The 18,511-nt window shown below is 47.0% G+C and overlaps 1 protein-coding gene across 1 annotated transcript; it reads left to right on the top strand.

Moving 5' to 3' along the window:
* Positions 1 to 2,507: 2,507 nt before the first annotated feature.
* OLIG3 (oligodendrocyte transcription factor 3) lies at positions 2,508 to 16,556 on the top strand. The gene has a single exon (XM_085575341.1). It carries the CDS (start codon positions 14,426 to 14,428, stop codon positions 15,245 to 15,247), a length of 822 nt encoding a protein of 273 aa, XP_085431467.1. The 5' UTR covers positions 2,508 to 14,425; the 3' UTR covers positions 15,248 to 16,556.
* Positions 16,557 to 18,511: the final 1,955 nt, after the last annotated feature.

Below are 18,511 nucleotides of genomic sequence, written 5' to 3' on the forward strand. Positions count from 1 at the left end.
AGATGCTTTGAAACATGTAGTTACTAACTTAACTCTGCCTGTGAACTTGTCCTCATTAACTCCATAATTAGCAAGATCATGTTTGATCTTGGAGTTCATTAGACATTGCAGCTGGAAGATTGTTTCAGTTTTAACACATCAGAATAGACAATTAAAGTGACAATAAAGAATCAATATAACTTCCCTGTTTCTTAGATTTTTTCAAGGTTGCAGTGTGCCTAATTAAACCTGGTTTGAAACAGTGAAAAATTAAAAAGTAATGTGGTCATATTTATTTTGATTTAACAGGCTATTTAAAAGGCTGACTGAAATGTGCCCTGGGAAATAGTTTCTACCCACGTGATGAGTAAATAGTTGGGATGATTTCAGATTCAGCTGCTGACTTAATGGAAGATTTGAGTAGATGTTATGCTCATGTCCCATCTATTGTCTGTGCCACATGCAAGTCCCCTTCACTCTTTTTACTTACAGTTAATGTCAGCTGATGCTCCAGTAAAAAGAGACAATTTTTCAGGTCAACTGACCAATAAGTTTCACTTTCCAGAACAGCAGCCTGATTCTCCAGTGCATCAGGATATCCTTGTGCAAGACTGTAAAACTGGCCTACTGTTGAGAGTGTCTGCAGCAGAGCCAAGTCTGGATTCACACCATTAAGGCATTCCTTCCTCCTCTGCTGTTGCCACAGGAGACAGACTGGGATCCCCAAAAGCAAGTGGTTCTCCAGTTGTTATCACAGCCTAGAAAGCAGTATAAACTAGAGGAATAAAAGAGCGGTCTCTGCTCAGGAACCCCATGTTCAGGTGGACCTGATTCTGTTTTCTGCCTATCTTCAATGTGGTAAGTAAGCAAATTGTAAGACATTTCTGTTTTTCTCTTTTCCAATGTCAGAGTAAGACTCTTAGACTAAACACTGGAAGAAAATGTAGTAAACATCAATTAAATATTTTATTTAATGAAATGCTCTAACATTCTAAACAAGATTAACAAGATTCAACATCCTCCTTTTACTTATGTATTTTTACTTCAATTCTTCATCATTCTCATTTAATAAGCACAGTTAACTGAAGACACAAATCATGTCACTGAGGGAGAAATGGATAATGAAGGACCACTGAAGCACTAATCCAACTAATCTTGCCTTTGGCTCTTGAATTTGTGTAGATCCCAACAGTAAATACTAAGTTCCAAATTCACCCAATTGATTTCAGTGGCCTATAGAGTGCCACATCTTTTCATTTTGTTTGAAATAATTTGAAACTAAATTCTTTTAAAAGATATTAATGCTTCATTGCTTTAAATTGAAACAGACTCTAGTCATTGGCATTTGGGGCAGATTATAGAAATAGGGTCAGATCCCTTGTTGGTGTGAGTCCATCAAAGAGAATGACAATGAGAACCCTAGCTTATGTATCCTGGATATAATGCCCTTGATATATGTCAGAGTTAGGGGGGAAAAGCCTGCCTGTGTCCGAAAATTGATGTGCCAAGGTGTCAATAGATTATGCTGCTAGCAACATCTAGACTTGATATTCTTCACTGTGGCACATTGCAGTGCCTATGCTACAGCTTTTAGTTGCAAATGAGGACTAGTCCACTGGTATCAGCCCACACCCTTACACAGCTGCACAACAGGCTGAGGCTGATCTGGCCATACCTGCACTGTCCTGCCTTATGGGTCACCCCCAGGCATGGCCCTTGCCAACCAGCATTTGAAGCACTTGTAGAAGGACCTTGTCTTTTAAGATATCTTGTCCTGACATAAGTTATGTCCCATGTGCCATATTTCCACTGCCCTGTACAACACCAGGTCACCTTGGCAGGATAAAGATTCTGACCTTGCCTGCAGCTTTACCAACTATCATCTCATAAAAAATACAGGCTTTTAGTGGAGCTGCACTGCTCCTTCAGGGCACATCTCAACTAGATGGGTGGAGTGACTAGACCAAGACTGGGAGGACCGACAGCATCATGAAAATTTTGTCTGGATGCAATCCTCTGAGAATTGCCTGTGCTTACACATCAAGGGTACCTGTTTCTTACAGGCTCCACTGCTGCCCCTCTGCACAGGCTGAGGCTGGGGAGAGCACTGGGTCCTGTTCAAAATGGAACAGAGGGCTCTCAGGGGGAGGCAACGTCATCCACAGCAGCTGGGGGTCATCATGTCACCAGACATGCTGGAGCACGAGTAAGGCTGAAGGCTCTATCAGTCATGCCATGAAATGGCCATCTGGCTGCTGCATGGCTGTGGCTTCCAGCCAGCAGGAAGAGTCCCTGCAGACAGCTTCCTCTTGAGGGCATCTCAGCAATATGGACATGGGACACTTGCTGCCTCTGGGCTAAGGGCCTGGAGACAGCCTGGGATGTGGCACAACTCTCAGCACTGATAGAAAAAACAGCACCCTTGCTTTGCTGGTAAAATGCTTGGTGTCCTGAGGGGGATAACACCACAGGCACCCTTGGGCCACAGGGCTCTTTAATACAAATTAAAGAGACAAAGCTTCCCTGCAGACAAATTGTTTTCCTTCTCTTCCCTGTCTGGGAAGTCTAAAGTAGGAAACAACTGTGCCAGTGTGTCCTGGCTCTGTGGATTGTCTCTGCCCAGAAGGGCTGTACTCTCTCTCCCTGCCAGCCTGCCGGCGGGGCAGCACTGCTGGATTTTGAGGAGCTGTTTGGTGCAACATCAGCAGTGTCCCTTGAATGCCAAGACTTGTTCTCCATGTGAGCAGTGTTTCTGCAGCCAGCAGCAGGGTCATGTCCACAGAGCTAGGCTTAGATAAGTTTTATTCTCACCCCATTTTATCCTATGTGTCCTCTGATGCACATGGCAAAACTCTTCCCTGGGCTGTTTCCTGCTAATGAAGTGATTTTATGCACCATGAGTTTTGTCTTAACATGTTTCCAAGAGGCAATCTTATTGCTTTATCAATGCAAAGTTAAAGATCTAGCCTCATTTTCTGTCCCTGTGACATTCAGGAGGTTCATGTGAAAAAAAAAAAAAAAAAAAAAAAAAAAAAAAAAAAAAAAGGCTTGCAGTCCCCAGGCTGATTTTGGGATTATACTATCTCTAAACAGCAGGTTAATTTCAGTTGACACATATTTATGAAAGCACAAAGTCTGGTGAGGTAATAAAAAAGTCAACTCCAAGAGAATATATAGCCTTAGATTTTCTTACCTAACATGGTTTTATTTAGAGATTTATTGAGCAAAATAAAGATTTGCCTGGCAAATAATGTTATCAATTGCTCCATATTTTAAAATATTTTGAAAGCACATACAAAAACCAGATTAATTTCCTTGTACACGATCTACTGTGGGGTATAAACACGTTTTATTCAGTGACTAGCCAAGAAAATGTAAATTAGCTGTCTGACATTTGGGAAATTCGTGTGGCTGAATTATATGACTTGTATATTTGGAAAACCCATAGGGTTTGTTAGCGTCCAGGTGGGTGTTAATTTTAAATAGCAGCCTGATCAGATGCTGGGGTTTCAGTGTTGAATCAAAGACACGGAAGCTTTTGCCGTCTCTGTCCTTTTACCCGTGCAAAGTTAGAGGGTTTGTTGCCTGAAATCAGTTTCCAGAGAGGCGGAATGAAGAGCACATCGGTCTCTGCTGCCCTGTTGCTGTTCGCCACTTCTCACATCCGCGCAGGGTAAGAGGGTCCCCCCCCACCCCAGCCTCCAAGACAGACCCAGGGCCGGTGACAGGGTACATAGGGTACATGATCCCAGCTCCTCTCCCTATCTTTGTGGCCAGGGAAGGATGGAGTGATAGCGCACCGCTCCCTCCACAGATCTGCCATTCAGCGGGGCGAGGTCGGGAAATAATGAAGTCAGCACATTAGTGCCCTGCCTGCTGAGCTCACACTGCTGAAAGCTGCCGGTGGGTGAATTTCCCAGCGTTTGGAAACTTTGTCTCAGTTCTGCGGGTTTGCTCAAGTGTGCGATGGCTGTTTGCAAAGGGAGCTTTCCCGCTGGGTGGGTTTGCTTTCCTCCTCGCGGCTCAGGGAAGGTGAGAGCTCTCCTTCATGTCTCCCCTGCCCCCACTGCTGCCCCTCGCTCACCCCACAAACACAAAGCTCTTCCAGCGGGTTCCCTCCGCTGGGGAGCTTTTCCCTCTCCCAACTCCCACACTGGGACATTTTTCCACATTTCCAGGATTACGGCCACTTTCACTTAGATCTATGTGTGTTGCCTCCACATACAAAGAAGCACTCGGGGACGGGATTAGTAGGATTAGAAGAGATTCACATATGTCCAGTTCAAGCAATTGGTATTCAAAGCTTTACACTTCCAAATGCCACCAAGAGAGAGAAAAGGAGCTGGGAGCTCGCTTTGCATTTCAGCACCTTCCTGCGGGGGACAGGGACCTTTGTCTGGGACGGGGGGACGCACAAATCCCACTCCCACCCCTCTTAATCCAACACCCCTTAGCCACCAGCTCCTTCTCTTCAGTGCCACCGGTGGGGCACTGCTATAACCCCAGTAAGGAGCTACAACCACGGCGGCTTTCGCCATTCTCTATTTTAGAGCAGCCCTTCTGCAAACTTTTGGCAAATTCTGCTGGTGTCTGGCAGGCAAACTAGGTCTTGTCCCATGCAGTTTGTTACCATACATCTTGTCTGTCGATGTAAGGCAAGAAAGCATTATTGGGTTGAGAATATAAAAGCAAAAAAAATCCTAAAATAGTGCCTTTGTTCATATTAAATTAAATTCTTCATGTCAGTGAACCATTCATGCTAGCAAGGCAAATCCTTAAGATGAAACAAGTGTGTTAGGTATTTCTGAAAAAGAAGTGGGAAAATCTACTTTTCCCCATTTCATTTAGGATAGATGGCCTTCCTTGTCGCCTTTAGGTTGCGATTTCCTGGTATTACACACATCAGCAAAGGCAGCATTTATGCTGCATATCTTGAATTTTGCCAATCACTCCAAGTACAAATCATCTCGTTCAAAAATCAAGATGAAGGCTTTGATATTAGTGTAACAAACCTCTCTGTAGTATAGTGAGAGATTTTTGAAGCAGAGCAGGTGGAGCCTTATTTAAATACATTCATCAATTAATTAATTAATTCAATCTTTTGTTCAGTCTTTCTGCTCACTTTCTGCTCACTAGGATAAAAGCTCCTGTGGAATACTATATTGTTTGCTGTGACTTATGAGGGACAGGACCATATACAACCAGATTAAAAATCATGCAAACAGACAAAAAAACTTTCTATACCCTGAATAATGTCCTTACAGTGATTTTTTTAAAAATTTCTAATAAGTATGTATTTGTTTTACAATTTTCAGCCCAGAAATTTTGAGAGTATATTAAATAGTCTGAAGAAAATGAAAATGTTGCTAAAATAACAAAGATGATCTCTTCCACTTACTTTTATCTTTAAAAGGCATGGAGTACTGAACTGAATATTAATTGAAGTCAATATATTTAATATGAATTTACTAATATCAGAGTAAGGCAGTACAAAATCCAGTGGGTCTTTTTCTCATTAGTGAAATGCACCAAGTTTGTGTTGATATTTTGTTAGCTTGCTGTTTTTGCAACTCCAACTCTTATTTCAATAAAAATACATGAGAAAGGATGCCATGAATATCGAGATCAAAGGCATTAAGTATGTGGATTCTAGTGATTTTGGAAAGTCACAAAATTTTTCAGTGTAGAAAGGACTTTATAAAACTTCAGATAGAGGTAAATCCTTAAAATATTGAAAACCAGGGAGGTTATCCACCCTCCCAAATCTTCAGGGCATCTTGAATAGTCCACATTCACTAACAATGCAAGACTGGGCCTCTGCAATTTAGGAAAAACGCAGTGATATCTGCAAAATCTTGAGATGCAACATGCTGATTATCCATTATGGGTACCGGCCAGCTCTTAGTAACAAAACTGGTGAGAAAACAACTCCAAGCATACATTCATATGAAGGTAATTTTAAATTAAATTTTATTTTCAGCAGTGGTGAGAATAATTACTTCCCACTGCATCTGTTATAATAAGTCATGCAGAGCTATAAAATTAAAAACACATATAATTTCTTGCTTCTTTACCATTTATAGTTCTGATTTTTGTTGCCTAGTCTTACCTATCTGTCTATCTATCTATCTATCTATCTATCTATCTATCTATCTATCTGTCTATCTATCTGTCTATCTATACTATACTATTTACACAGTATGTCCTACAGTGAAGGTTTTACACATTTCAGTGTATCCATATTTTTGGGTCAGTTGTTCTTGCCATACTACAGGCAGTAATTCTTAGCGTGTAGTAGACATGAGACTGGATTATGTGTATCATCCCATTCCAGAAATATATTCTTTGTGTCTGGAAGAACCTTAGAACTCTCACCTTCCCGAGTATACAAAATATCTGAAAGGAAAGCCAATGCCAGCTGTTTGTTTTGCTGCTTACAAAGTGGCTGAGAAGAAGCTGTAGCTCCCAAGATCCTGTTCCATCCCACGCTCCTAGTCAGAAGTATTTCTGACAGCCAGGCAGAGGGTACTAACTTCCACCAGGGTATCTCTCATGTCCCATGTATTTCTTCTCTAAATTAAATTTGCTGGCAGTGTCTGAAACCACTGAGTTCCATATGAAGGTTGTGTTTTCTCATAGACCCAGCTAAGCACCTCTGCAAGGAAGTGTCTTCCTGACAAAGAGATGATAGCTTTAGGCTAGATCTGGATACATGAAATTGCTGCTACTGGGCACAAACCCTTGCTTTGGATGCAAAAGAATAACAGGCAAAATTATTACAGAAGTGGTATTAGCAAACTAGAGAAGATGACCTGCATTCCATCCATGGGCCCTTCCCTGAAAACAGTTTTTCTTAGCACTGGCAGTTGGAAAGAAAATGTGAGCTCCTTTAGCTGAGCTTGGTGTCTATGGATGGCATGAACTCTTTTAAAATCTCATTATTAACATTTTGCTAATCAATTTCCTTCTTGGGAAATAAATATGAAAGGGTCTGCCTCCTATTAAAGCATTTTTGTTTAAAAACTAAATGATCTCATTGGAGTAATTAAGCTCTTCCTCAAAGTTCTCACTGGTTCTTTATTGCGAGGAACAGCACTGGTGATTTGAATTTTAGGGGCCTGACCTCTGAGTCTATTGAAACCAGGAGACATCAGTCAGATTCAGTAAGGTTTGGTTCTGGCCCTGACAGGCCTCATAATAAGCAAACAAGCACCACAGTTTGTCAGTGTTTCAATAGTTAATAATTAACCTCTGCCATAAGCTGGTGAGAAAAGATGGTGTTAGTGGACCTTGTCTTCTTTCCCTCTCTCTCTCTTTTAAGAGACAGAGGTGGGACTTTTATGATCCTCAATACTATTGTGTCTGAGCACTTCTAAGCCTGCTCCAAGCTGCCAAGAATTACAGGCTCCCAATGTTATATGCATAGGTTTGTAGGTTTTCCATTCAAATGATACATGCTATGTCCCAGCCCAGGCTGAAGGGGGGACCAAGAAAAGCACCCGTCTCCTCCAGCACTGCAGCCCTGTGCCTGGCTTTGAGCACTCACCAGGCCACGACTGCCCCTGCAGAGGCACCATTGCCTGGGGGCTTCTCTGAGATGGGCTGGGGCTGTCCCTCCCCTTAATGTGGGACTGAACATTTCTGATGTGGAGCTCTGCAGGTGCACTGGGCAAATGACCATAGGCTACATGCTGCCAACACTATCCTTTCCCGTGAGCCTGCTTTCTGACCATCATTCTTCTCTTTTATACTTGTGTTTGATGTTATTTTCCTCGAGTGTATTTTATTTTCCATTTCTGGAATCACATTTACATTAACAGTGCAATTGTCACTGAAAAGGGACTGCCTTAATCTGCAACTTTAAACAAGACAAGAATGGAGAATTATTCACATTGTAAGGGTGGGAAAATGTGATTTAAATTATGTAAAAAACTTATATAGTAAAGTGTCCCTGAATATTTGAAATTTCAACAGCATAGCTGAAAGAAGTATAGCAAGATTCTCAGCAGTGATTTGTAAAAACAGCCTTATGCCTTAGCCAGGCCAGATTTTACCATCGTTTCTGGTGTTCATTAGCATCTCACTGCACATGTTGTCCCATTGATCCCAATGGAACAAGCCCACACAATAGACTTCTATTCAAGGGTGCTGAAGGCAGTCCATACGTCCATCCCCAAACACTGAGACATGGCAAAGGTTTGTGAATAGACAGCAGATAATTTTTGTTGTGTCTTCTAGAATTTGTACTAGCGTATTATCAACCTGTAAATATTCACTGGAAACATGTATTGTTTAAAATTGAGATACAAAATAAGACAAGGATTTTTTTTCTTTCTCTTTAATGAGTCTTCCATGCTTTTGAATCTGTAGTGGAAAATTTATTCAATAATTTCTATGACTTTATTTTTTTCACTATAGCTATGAAAACTAAATTGCATTAACTTGCTTCTGAGATGGTAAAATATTTCAATCTTTATTGGTTAGAACACCAATGCTTTCACACTGAGATAACTGTAAATATTTGGGAAGCTTACTTAACTTCAGCACATCTGGGGTTTTTGAAGGGGAGGATATGGAGGGAGCATGAGGGCAACTCTCCTGTACTCTGTATCCATCTCCCACCTTGTTTACAGCTGATATTTAAATACCCTCTATGACTTTAACAATAACATAGTAATCATCAGTTATCTAAAGCAGTGAGGGAGAGAATTCTTAAAAGTATTTGTGTGAGTTTCAGTAGCAAGTGTAAGAGATGGAGAAAGTTCACAGTAATAAGAATGCAAATAACTGCAAATTACATGGAAGAGCAGAAATAAAAAGAAAATGTGTTCTTTTGAGAATGTTAATATTTTAAGTGTAAATATGGGCCAGAACATAAAGGTGAAAATAAATACAGGCCTTTGAGCAGAATTATTATCCTTCAACACTGTGTCAAGCCACATGTGATTCCAAACAATGCGACAAGGTTTTTTTGCCAGGACTGTAAGTTTAGCCCATTTGACATTCCTGAAATGTCCACCACCGTCTGAGCACTACACATGGAAAACGTGTGTCACAGTCCAGTCCCAGCTCTGTGGCTGTATTTAGGAGATAATGCATGTTTTACCAACCAGCTAAATTTGAACTATTTAGTGGATGCATAATCAATAACACTGACAGGTTTGTTGTTCTTTTTTTTCCCCCTGGAAATCCAAAGATGATAAAATATTTCACTGTTGGTTATTACTATGGCATGTCTGATAGCTGAAGAAACATTCAAACTGATTTTCTAGAATCTTTTATTTGTAGAATGCAGGTTTCAGGTACAGTCACTACAAGGAAAAAAAAAAAAAGGAATTATGTGCAAACTGTTGATTAAAGGTTTTTTATTATTTATGGAAAATAATTTCATACTTTTAGTAGCAAATGTCATGTATCAGAGGATTAACATTTTGCACATCTCTAATGAATTATACTTTGACTTTTTAGATTTTATTATTAGGGTTTTGTGCCATACTTTTTCCAGAAGTTTTGCAAATCAGTATTTAAATACAGAAAATAAAACATCACACTTAATTAACTGCGCTGGAATGTCTGTCAGTTATTTCCTTTAAGTTTAAATTATCTCCAAAGAAGTGCCTGGTATGGACCTAATCCTGCTGTCTTCCACAGAATACTTTGAAGATAAAAGTAAGTGATCTAGGTTCATAATTACAGAATGTGGAGAATTTGTTCTGACCCCTTGTTGCCAACGAATTTAGAATTATATGAATGGAAAATATTTTTTCTCTATCCAGGCAGAAGAATTTTATATCTAAGTCTGTCTGCAGAATTTTACTACAACAGCCAGAACAGCCTTCTTTTCCCTTCCCAGTCACTGCCCTCATATTGCCCTGCTACCAGAAAGCAAATTCACGATAAACACAAGAACTAAAACAGTCTTTCAGCCTATTCACTTTAGCGATGTCAAAGTGTCAGATGACAAGATGCTATCAATCTGAATTATACCGTCGATCTAAATGAAATCCATTAGTACATCTTGAGCAAAAGCTGCAAGCAGTTAGGGAATTTCAGCCGTCCTCTCTAAAATAAAATGTGCGCTGTTTAGAAACAACCAAATTTCAGCTTTAGCACCCAGTGAGGTGCAGCACAACCCCTTTGAAGCAGCCCTTCTCTCACAGAGAGCCAGCTGAGAGCTTTCTTTTAATGCAGTGATCTTGTCTTCTTCAATTGTCTCAACAACTACTTGTAGTGCTAACTGTTATAACTACATTTATACTGAAAGCACTGTTGTAAAATGTCAAAATTAAATTAAAACCAAACAGACATAGCGAAAACTAATAGCAATAAACCATGAAAACTAATAGGCTTCTAATAAACCCGAAAGAAAAATACATAATACTGGTGTAAGCAGTTTTCATGTAATTAATTAGATTTTATGTTGCCGGCCAGATTAATAAAGTCAAAGGGAGACAAGATTTAATATTCTGTCATAGTGAAACTGTGCAAGAGCAAAGTACATCCAATTTCTATACCAAACTCTATGATAATTCAAAATCGGACACCGCCTTAAAGTGCATCTATTAACTAAAATCCAGTATTTGAAAACGCACTATTTCGATTCGGAGTAGCCTCTAAACTCAAAATCGTCCCCATGAGCCGCCGCCGGGTACGTAGCGGGTTGAGTCCCCCACGGTCCGGCTCGGTGCCGGCGCTGTGCGGGACGGGGCGCTCCTGCGCCTGATACTCTGAGTCTTCCAGAAAAGACACATTTCCCTTCCTCACCAAATCTCTGTGCCTTTATGAAAATAGAAATTAAAAGACGGGATAGAGCACGTTGATTTAATATAGCTACGACCTAGCCGTATTTTTCACCCTCTCCGACTCCTCGAATAGTGAAACATTTGGTTTTCTGACTTCTGGGGGTTAATTTCGTTGCTGTGCCGTCGGGGGCAGTTTCGCTGTTGACTGAACCGCGACTTCTCCGCAGCCCTATCCCGAATGTCCCTGGCCGGGGGATGGCGGGCGTTTGTCCGGCGCGGAGCGACAGTGGCGAGCGCCCCGAGGCAGTGCGGATCCCCGCCCGCCGCCGGGACGGGACGGGGCGGCCCCGCCGCTCTCCGCCGGCTCAGCCGGAAAGTGTCCGGGAGGGTCTTCTCCCACTTGGCTGCGCCCAAGAGTGACAATTCCCACGCATCGCTCTGCTGTGCCTATTTTTTTTTCCTTCCTTCCTTCCTTCTTTCTTTCTTTCTTTCTTTCTTTCTTTCTTTCTTTCTTTCTTTCTTTCTTTCTTTCTTTCTTTCTTTCTTTCTTTCTTTCTTTCTTTCTTTCTTTCTTTCTTTCTTTCTTTCTTTCTTTCTTTCTTTCTTTCTTTCTTTCTTTCTTTCTTTCTCTCTTTCTTTCTCTCTTTCTTTCTCTCTTTCTCTCTTTCTCTCTTTCTCTCTTTCTCTGTCTCTTTCTCTTTTTTTCCCTCTCCTTTTATCTGTGTCTCTTTCCTTTATTCATCTATCTTATCCTCTTTCTTTAGGGCTGGAAAGGAAAGCAGCGAGGAAGGCTGGACGTTTCAGGCAGTGTTACGACCAGCAATCAAGCTGGAGAAAGGCTGCTTATTTCCGAAACGACTTTCCTGGCGGCGTTGCCTGCACTCGGGATTTAACCTTGTGTATCTTTCCCAACTCCTTCCTTTGGCCTAAGGCGACCCCGAGCGGAGCCGAGTCCAGCCGCCCCGTCCCGTGAGGGAGATATTGCGGCAGTGCAGGCGCGACTGGCCCGCACAGCCACACAAGCGCGTTGGGAAGCAGAGACATCCCCGGGGAAAGGGAGAGAAAATTGTTAGTAATATTCCTTCGAGTGACAAGCCCACCTTGTCTTCCCGCCCCTCTAGCCCCTCTAGTGCACCGGCGGCTCCGTAGTCCGGCATCGTCCCCCGGCCCCATCCCGAGGAAACCCCAAGCCCGCAGGTGAGCGGAGCACACAGGAGCAGCTCGCCCTGCCGGAGGTGAGGACAGGACCCCTCCTGTTGCTTGTCCCCCGACAGCATCTTTTTGCCTTCCTCTTCTCTGTCCCCGTCGGACTTGAACTTTCCCAAAACAAGCTGCGCGTCTGCTCCGGAGCGGCGGACGCGGGGACGAAAGGTGGGAGCTATAGCCCCTCGAGCAGCCTCCAAACCGGGGCTTTTTCCCGATCTTGCCCGCTTTTGTGCCGCTGCCGCCGTCACCGTATCAATTCTTGTTTATTTGCTTCATTCCAGCTCTACGGGAGAAAAGGACGCAGGGAGGAGCGGGCAGCCCCCAGGAACCACCAGGAGAGCGGCTCTGCAGGGTGCGGAGATGGAGGCGCCCGGCTCTGTGGGGTCGGACGGCACTGTGGACTCCGGGCCCGGCCGATTTTCCTGCCTTATGGCCGGCAAACCTGTCAGTTTAGTGAAGTCCGGGGCGGTTTACGGCTTTCACAGTGAAAGCGTGACAAAGCCGAGATCGCGTGCAGTTACTTATGATGCACTCCCCTAAACTTTTCTTTTTTTTCTTCTTTTCTTTTCTTTTCTTTTCTTTTCTTTTCTTTTCTTTTCTTTTCTTTTCTTTTCTTTTCTTTTCTTTTCTTTTCTTTTCTTTTCTTTTCTTTTCTTTTCTTTTCTTTTCTTTTCTTTTCTTTTCTTTTCTTTTCTTCCCTTCTCACCGCAGGATTTACTGACAGTGCTGGAATCCGAAAGCTTTAATTTTGCTCTGCAGATTAACCACAGTTAAACTCAGTCGGACGAAAATATCCCTCTTTTTCTGACTCTTCGCCCTCCTCGGGGAATGGACACTTTGAAGGAACGAATTCCTGCTGAGATTTCTACCAGCCCCTATGCACCTTTTGGAAAGTGGACACTCAGCCAGTCAGTTTCTCGAGAGAGAGGGAGACACCAGGGCCAGCTCCGGGCGGCGCGGGTGGCTCCCGTCCTGTCCCGTCTGACAGCCCCGCACTCATGGCGTACGCACCGCCGGGGCTGGGAGGATACGGCGGGCGACCACACGCCCTTCCCCGGGCACGAAGGCTGCTCCCACCGCCGTCCCCGCAGTGGAATTCTCACCTCCCCATCCCGAGAGATGTCGCAGGCGGCCACGCCAGTTCAGTCCGCGCCTGGGGCAGAGGCAGACACGGAGCTCGGCCGAGAGCTGAGGTGACGACCACCGCCCCGGGTGCCCCGCCCGCCTTGCCCGGCCGAGCCCCCATCAGCTCGGCCCCACGCACCCATCTCCCTTCCCCGCTCCGCCGCTGGCTGCGGCCGGTGCCCGGGACCCCTCTACTTACTGGCGCGATCGCCTGGGGCTGGTTGCAGAGCTGCCCCCCGAGCCGGCTCCCTTCCCGCCTGCGTCCGGCCCGGCCCGGCCCCCTCGGTCCCACCGACGGCGGCTCCGGCCGCCCCGCCGCGCCGCCCCTCCACCGGAGCCCGAGGCCAGCGGAGCCCCAGGGCTGCCGGCCACCCCTCCCGCCGCCAAGCACACCGGTCTGCCGCCGCACCCTGGCTTTCCCCGTTTATTTAAAGGGAGTCACTGGCCCGGGGGGAGGCGGGTTTCTCAGCCCGCACCTTCCCGCGGCTGATGCCCGAATCCTCATCGCTCATTTAAACAAAGCGGCTACTCAGGTACGAGGCAGTTGCAGCCAGCCCTCCCAAGCGAGGGCCAGCCGGTGCCACACCACACGCCCCGGCCGGGGGGGACAGGAAAAGTGGGAGGGATAGGCAAACAAAGCGTGGAGCCGGGCATGCTCTAGGACGGGGGCGACCAACGTCCCCCAACCCCTCCCGCCCTGGCGGAGGGACTTCCTCGGGCTGCTTCTGCCCGCTGCCGCCCGCCACCGGGGTTTGCTGGCCGGCCCCTCTCAGGCACGCAGCCCCTCGCAGCCCCCTGCCTCCCTACTGTAGACGGGATGAGGTTTTATATTGGAAATGAGGAGGCAGGGGGAGGAGAAGGCGCGCACACGGAGCGATGAGTGTGCGGTGTCAATCAGAAGGGTTTTGTGTCTCCTTGACTCCTGATGGTCCGTGGCTGAGGTGTCCCGGGTGGCACCACAATGAATATGAATAGGGGTCCTTGCTAAATGGGACAGTCAAAGCGCACCGCCCTGAATAATGGCACGTCATCCTAACTAGACCATTATACATAGGAGGGCTCCTTTTGTCTCTGCTCTCTGCTGCAGCTCTATAAAAGCCCCTCTTTTTCAAGCTGAGGTTAGTCCAAGCATACACTAAGTAGCCATCCTGTAAACAGGCTGAGTAACCGGGTGAGGAGGGAGAGAAGGAGACATTGGAGAGAGAGACGGCTGAGGGGGTTTTTTCTTCTTCCTCCAACATTTCCAGCCCTTCGCTGGCAGACCCTGCCGTCCGTTTATTTCCTTTTCGTTTTGTTTTTGTTGCTTTTTGAAGGAGAGTGGTCTTGTCACGTCCAGAGCAGGGAAGAGTTTCTTGCTCAGAAGCCTGAATACAATGAATTCTGACTCTAGCTCTGTCTCCAGCAGAGCTTCCTCGCCAGACATGGATGAGATGTACCTGAGAGACCATCACCACCACCACCACCATCACCACCACCAAGACAGCCGGCTCAACTCAGTCTCCTCCACTCAGAACGATCTGGTGCAGAAGATGTCTGGGGAAGGCCTCACCAGGAACGGTTCCAAGACTGGAGGGGAAGGCAGCAAGTACAAAATCAAGAAGCAGCTTTCGGAGCAGGACCTGCAGCAGCTGCGACTGAAGATCAACGGCCGGGAGCGTAAGAGGATGCACGACCTAAACCTCGCTATGGACGGACTGCGGGAGGTGATGCCCTACGCTCATGGACCTTCTGTGAGAAAACTCTCCAAAATCGCCACCCTCCTGCTAGCCAGAAACTATATCCTGATGCTCACCAGCTCCTTGGAGGAGATGAAGAGGCTAGTTGGGGAAATCTACGGGGGACACCACTCGGCCTTTCACTGCGGCACGGTGGGACACTCCGCCGGGCACCCGCCCCACGCCGCCGGCACTGTGCACCAGGTGCATCCCATTCTCGGCAGTGCCTTGTCCTCCGCCAACACCTCCTCCTCCCTCTCCGCCTCCCTGCCGGCCATCGGCACCATCCGGCCCCCACACTCCCTGCTCAAGACCCCCTCGACACCCCCTGCCCTGCAGCTCGGCAGCGGCTTCCAACACTGGGCTGGCTTGCCGTGCCCCTGCACCATCTGCCAGATGCCTCCCCCGCCCCACCTCTCGGCCCTCACCGCCTCCAACATGGCCAGGATCTCGGGGGAGACCAAGGACCTCCTGAAGTGACTCGGCGGGGCTCCCCCGGCCGCTGGGGCTGCGCCGGAGCCGGCACTCCCAGCGACGGACAGGGGGCTGCGGCCGGTCCCCCCCGGGCCGCCGACGGACCTGCCCCCGCTGCCCCCGCCCGCCAAGCCCCCTGTAACACGGGATTAGTGTAGTAAGGACCTTGCAAAGGTAATGTTCCACCCGGCTTCTCGGGCGATGTTTTCTTATTATACTAAACTGGAAAAAAAAGTCCCTGTTGTAAAAATAATGATGATGATAATAATAATAATGATGATAATAATGATAATAATAATAATAATGCCGCTGATGGTAATCAAATGTAAATGATTCCTTAAAATGTATGTAAAAGGAAAAAAAAAAAAAGACATGGTTGTCATTGTAGTGTTCGCAGCTACCAAGAGACGATGAAATCGGTTTGGGGCTTTTCCCCCTTCTTTTTTCCCCCGGGCTTTTCCTTTCTTTCCTTGTGCACGGCGACACCTCCGAAATTTCCCGCTCCAAACCTGGCTGTGGAAGCGCAGTGGCGGCCCAAGGTAGACCAGAGAGTGCGTGCATGCTTTCCGCCCCAGCTTGTCACCAGTGGGGACCGGCCACAGGCGGCTCCCCTGGCAACAGGGACTTCCGAGGGAATTCACTGAAGTTTTCGAGTGTGGTTTATGGTTTGGGGTTTTTGTGGTTTGGTGGTTTTTTGTTTTGATTTGTTTGTTTTGTTTTTGCAGATTTTGTTATTATGCGGGTTGGGTTTTTTTGGTTTTGTTTTTGGTTTTTTTGCGGTAGTTTTTTCTTCTTCCCTCTGTGAAGAAAAAAGAAAAAGAAATAAAACAAAAAAGAGTAAAATAGTACAAAACACAGCACAACCCTCCAGCAGATCTATTTTGCCAAATCTCCCATCTCCTCCTTTCGGTGAAGTGTGTTGATTTAGCTGTCTGGAGCACAAATTTCTGTTGCTGGCTCTGGGTTTATTAGCGTTTGCTGGTTTTGTTGTTGTTTTGTTTGTTTTTGTTTTCTTAAATTTTTTTTTTTTTTGTTATGGTTGGGTTTTGCATGCGGGTCAGTTCTTGCCAGGTCGGTGATTTGTATATCTAAATCAGAAGGTTTGTTGCTGTTTATTTCCTTTTCGATGTGTTTTCCTGGGACATTGTTTGAAATAATGTTATTCTTCATTTCGTTCGTTTGTTTTCGGTTGGGGCCTCAAAGACACCACCATGTCTTTATTTTTTATATATTCTTGATAATAACTATCGATATATTTATTATTGACCAGTGTTTCTGGATGAGATTTCCAAATAAAGTAAAAAATTAATTCCAAGCTGCCTCTTTCGCCTTTGTCCGGGTCTGGAAGCTGAGGAAAAGCGCCGTATTTGATGGCTTTGGGTCTCGCCAGGACTTCCCGCGCCCAGCTGGAGGAGGCTGGCACAGCTCCGTGTGCCCTGCCTCGGAAGCAGCCAGGAACCCGATGTCCTCAGGTGTGTGCGAGCTGCCGGGCAGCTTCCCAGCGGGCTGGGAGCCGTCAGGAATTGGGGTGGCCCATGGCCAGTCCCGCAGCCAGAGCCGGGCGCGGGAGGACGGGCCGCGGGCAGCGCTGGGGAGTTTATGGGCAATAACTTTTTTCCTTTTGACAACCAGTTTTCAGTCATTTTTTTCCGGGAGGGAACTGGTAGGATGGACACAGTTGGAAAGGCAGTTTTGCCCCGCCGGGAGGCGGTTCTCCGCGGAGATGAGCGCGGCTGGCGGCTCCCGGCGCCCCGCGGCTCGGCACGGCAGCGCGGTCCTGCCCCCCCGGGCAACCCCGGCCTGAAGAAACAGGAGAAAGCGACTCCCCCTGAGTCGTAAACTGAGCAGTGACAGAGGAAGGATGGATGGGGCATTTAAATCGAAATGCCAAACAACTTACAGAAAGGCATCTGTGGGCGATCCGTGCCGGTGAGCGGGCTGTGCAATACTGCAGCATCAAGTCAGCGTTAAGACATAAACACGCATACACAAACATTTGAAAGTGAAAATAACGTGTATTTACCTCGAATACACGAACTTAGTTTCCTTCCTTCCTTCCTTCCTTCCTTCCTTCCTTCCTTCCTTCCTTCCTTCCTTCCTTCCTTCCTTCCTTCCTTCCTTCCTTCCTTCCTTCCTTCCTTCCTTCCTTCCTTCCTTCCTTCCTTCCTTCCTTCCTTCCTTCCTTCCTCCCTCCCTCCCTCCCTCCCTCCCTCCCTCCCTTCCTTCCAGGTGACCATGGGGTGCACCAGTGAGGGCTGTCGTCGAGGAGGGGCCCGGTGGGTGACCCCCAGGTTCCATCGGAGCTGTGCTCGGGGTTCTGTGCAAGGTGCGGACCCGCCGCGCCGTCCCGGGGAGAGTCTGGGCTGGAGCCCCTGCTCGGCCCGACAGCCAAAGCACTCCCACACACACTCCTCGCTCTTCTCCGCGGCCCTGGCTGCGGAGGGAAAGCGAGCAGAACGGGGGGGAGCCGCGGGGACATGGACGCGGGGCTGCTGGCCCCTCCTCAGCCCACCCGACACACTTTCCATGCGGGGCTGACACGGCTGAAAGCCACGGCTCCATCCCGGCCCCCATCCTCCCCAACTCTGCATCTTTCCCGGCCCTGCATCCCTCCCCTCGGAGTGGGGCAAGCGGGGTAACCTTGGAAGGGGCTGGGCTGTAAATGGCAGCCGAAAGGAAAATGAAGTCGGGTCCTCAGACCCACTGCCATCCCAGCAGTGCTGCCTTGCCCTGAAGCATGCCCATCGCTCAGCCCCTTTGGTCCTGGGACGGAGGGCCCCTTGCCTCAGCAAAACTGGGGACATTTGATCTCCACTTAGCCACACACAGACATTCCGGGTTCTGGGCCACCTTCCCTTCCCCTTCCCTTCCCTTCCCTTCCCTTCCCTTCCCTTCCCTTCCCTTCCCTTCCCTTCCCTTCCCTTCCCTTCCCTTCCCTTCCCTTCCCTTCCCTTCCCTTCCCTTCCCTTCCCTTCCCTTCCCTTCCCTTCCCTTCCCTTCCCTTCCCTTCCCTTCCCTTCCCTTCCCTTCCCTTCCCTTCCCTTCCCTTCCCTTCCCTTCCCTTCCCTTCCCTTCCCTTCCCTTCCCTTCCCTTCCCTTCCCTTCCCTTCCCTTCCCCAACCAACAATTGAACAACTTCAGAGACCTGCCCATGGGGACAGAAGGGGGAATTGTGGGTTTTCTTTGGGAGGGTTACCCTTCAGAAGCACACATAAGAAATAAATAAAACAGAAATTTTTCAAAAAGGGAGAGGGGAAGGTGGCTGAGGGA

This window comes from Lonchura striata, chromosome 3 (assembly GCF_050655825.1).
Source record: "Lonchura striata isolate lonStrDom1 chromosome 3, ASM5065582v1, whole genome shotgun sequence".
In the NCBI taxonomy this organism is placed as follows: Eukaryota; Metazoa; Chordata; class Aves; order Passeriformes; family Estrildidae; genus Lonchura; species Lonchura striata.

Excerpts from the sequence above, each read along its gene's own strand:
- OLIG3 (XM_085575341.1), top strand. The coding sequence starts at position 14,426 with ATGAATTCTGACTCTAGCTCTGTCTCCAGCAGAGCTTCCTCGCCAGAC.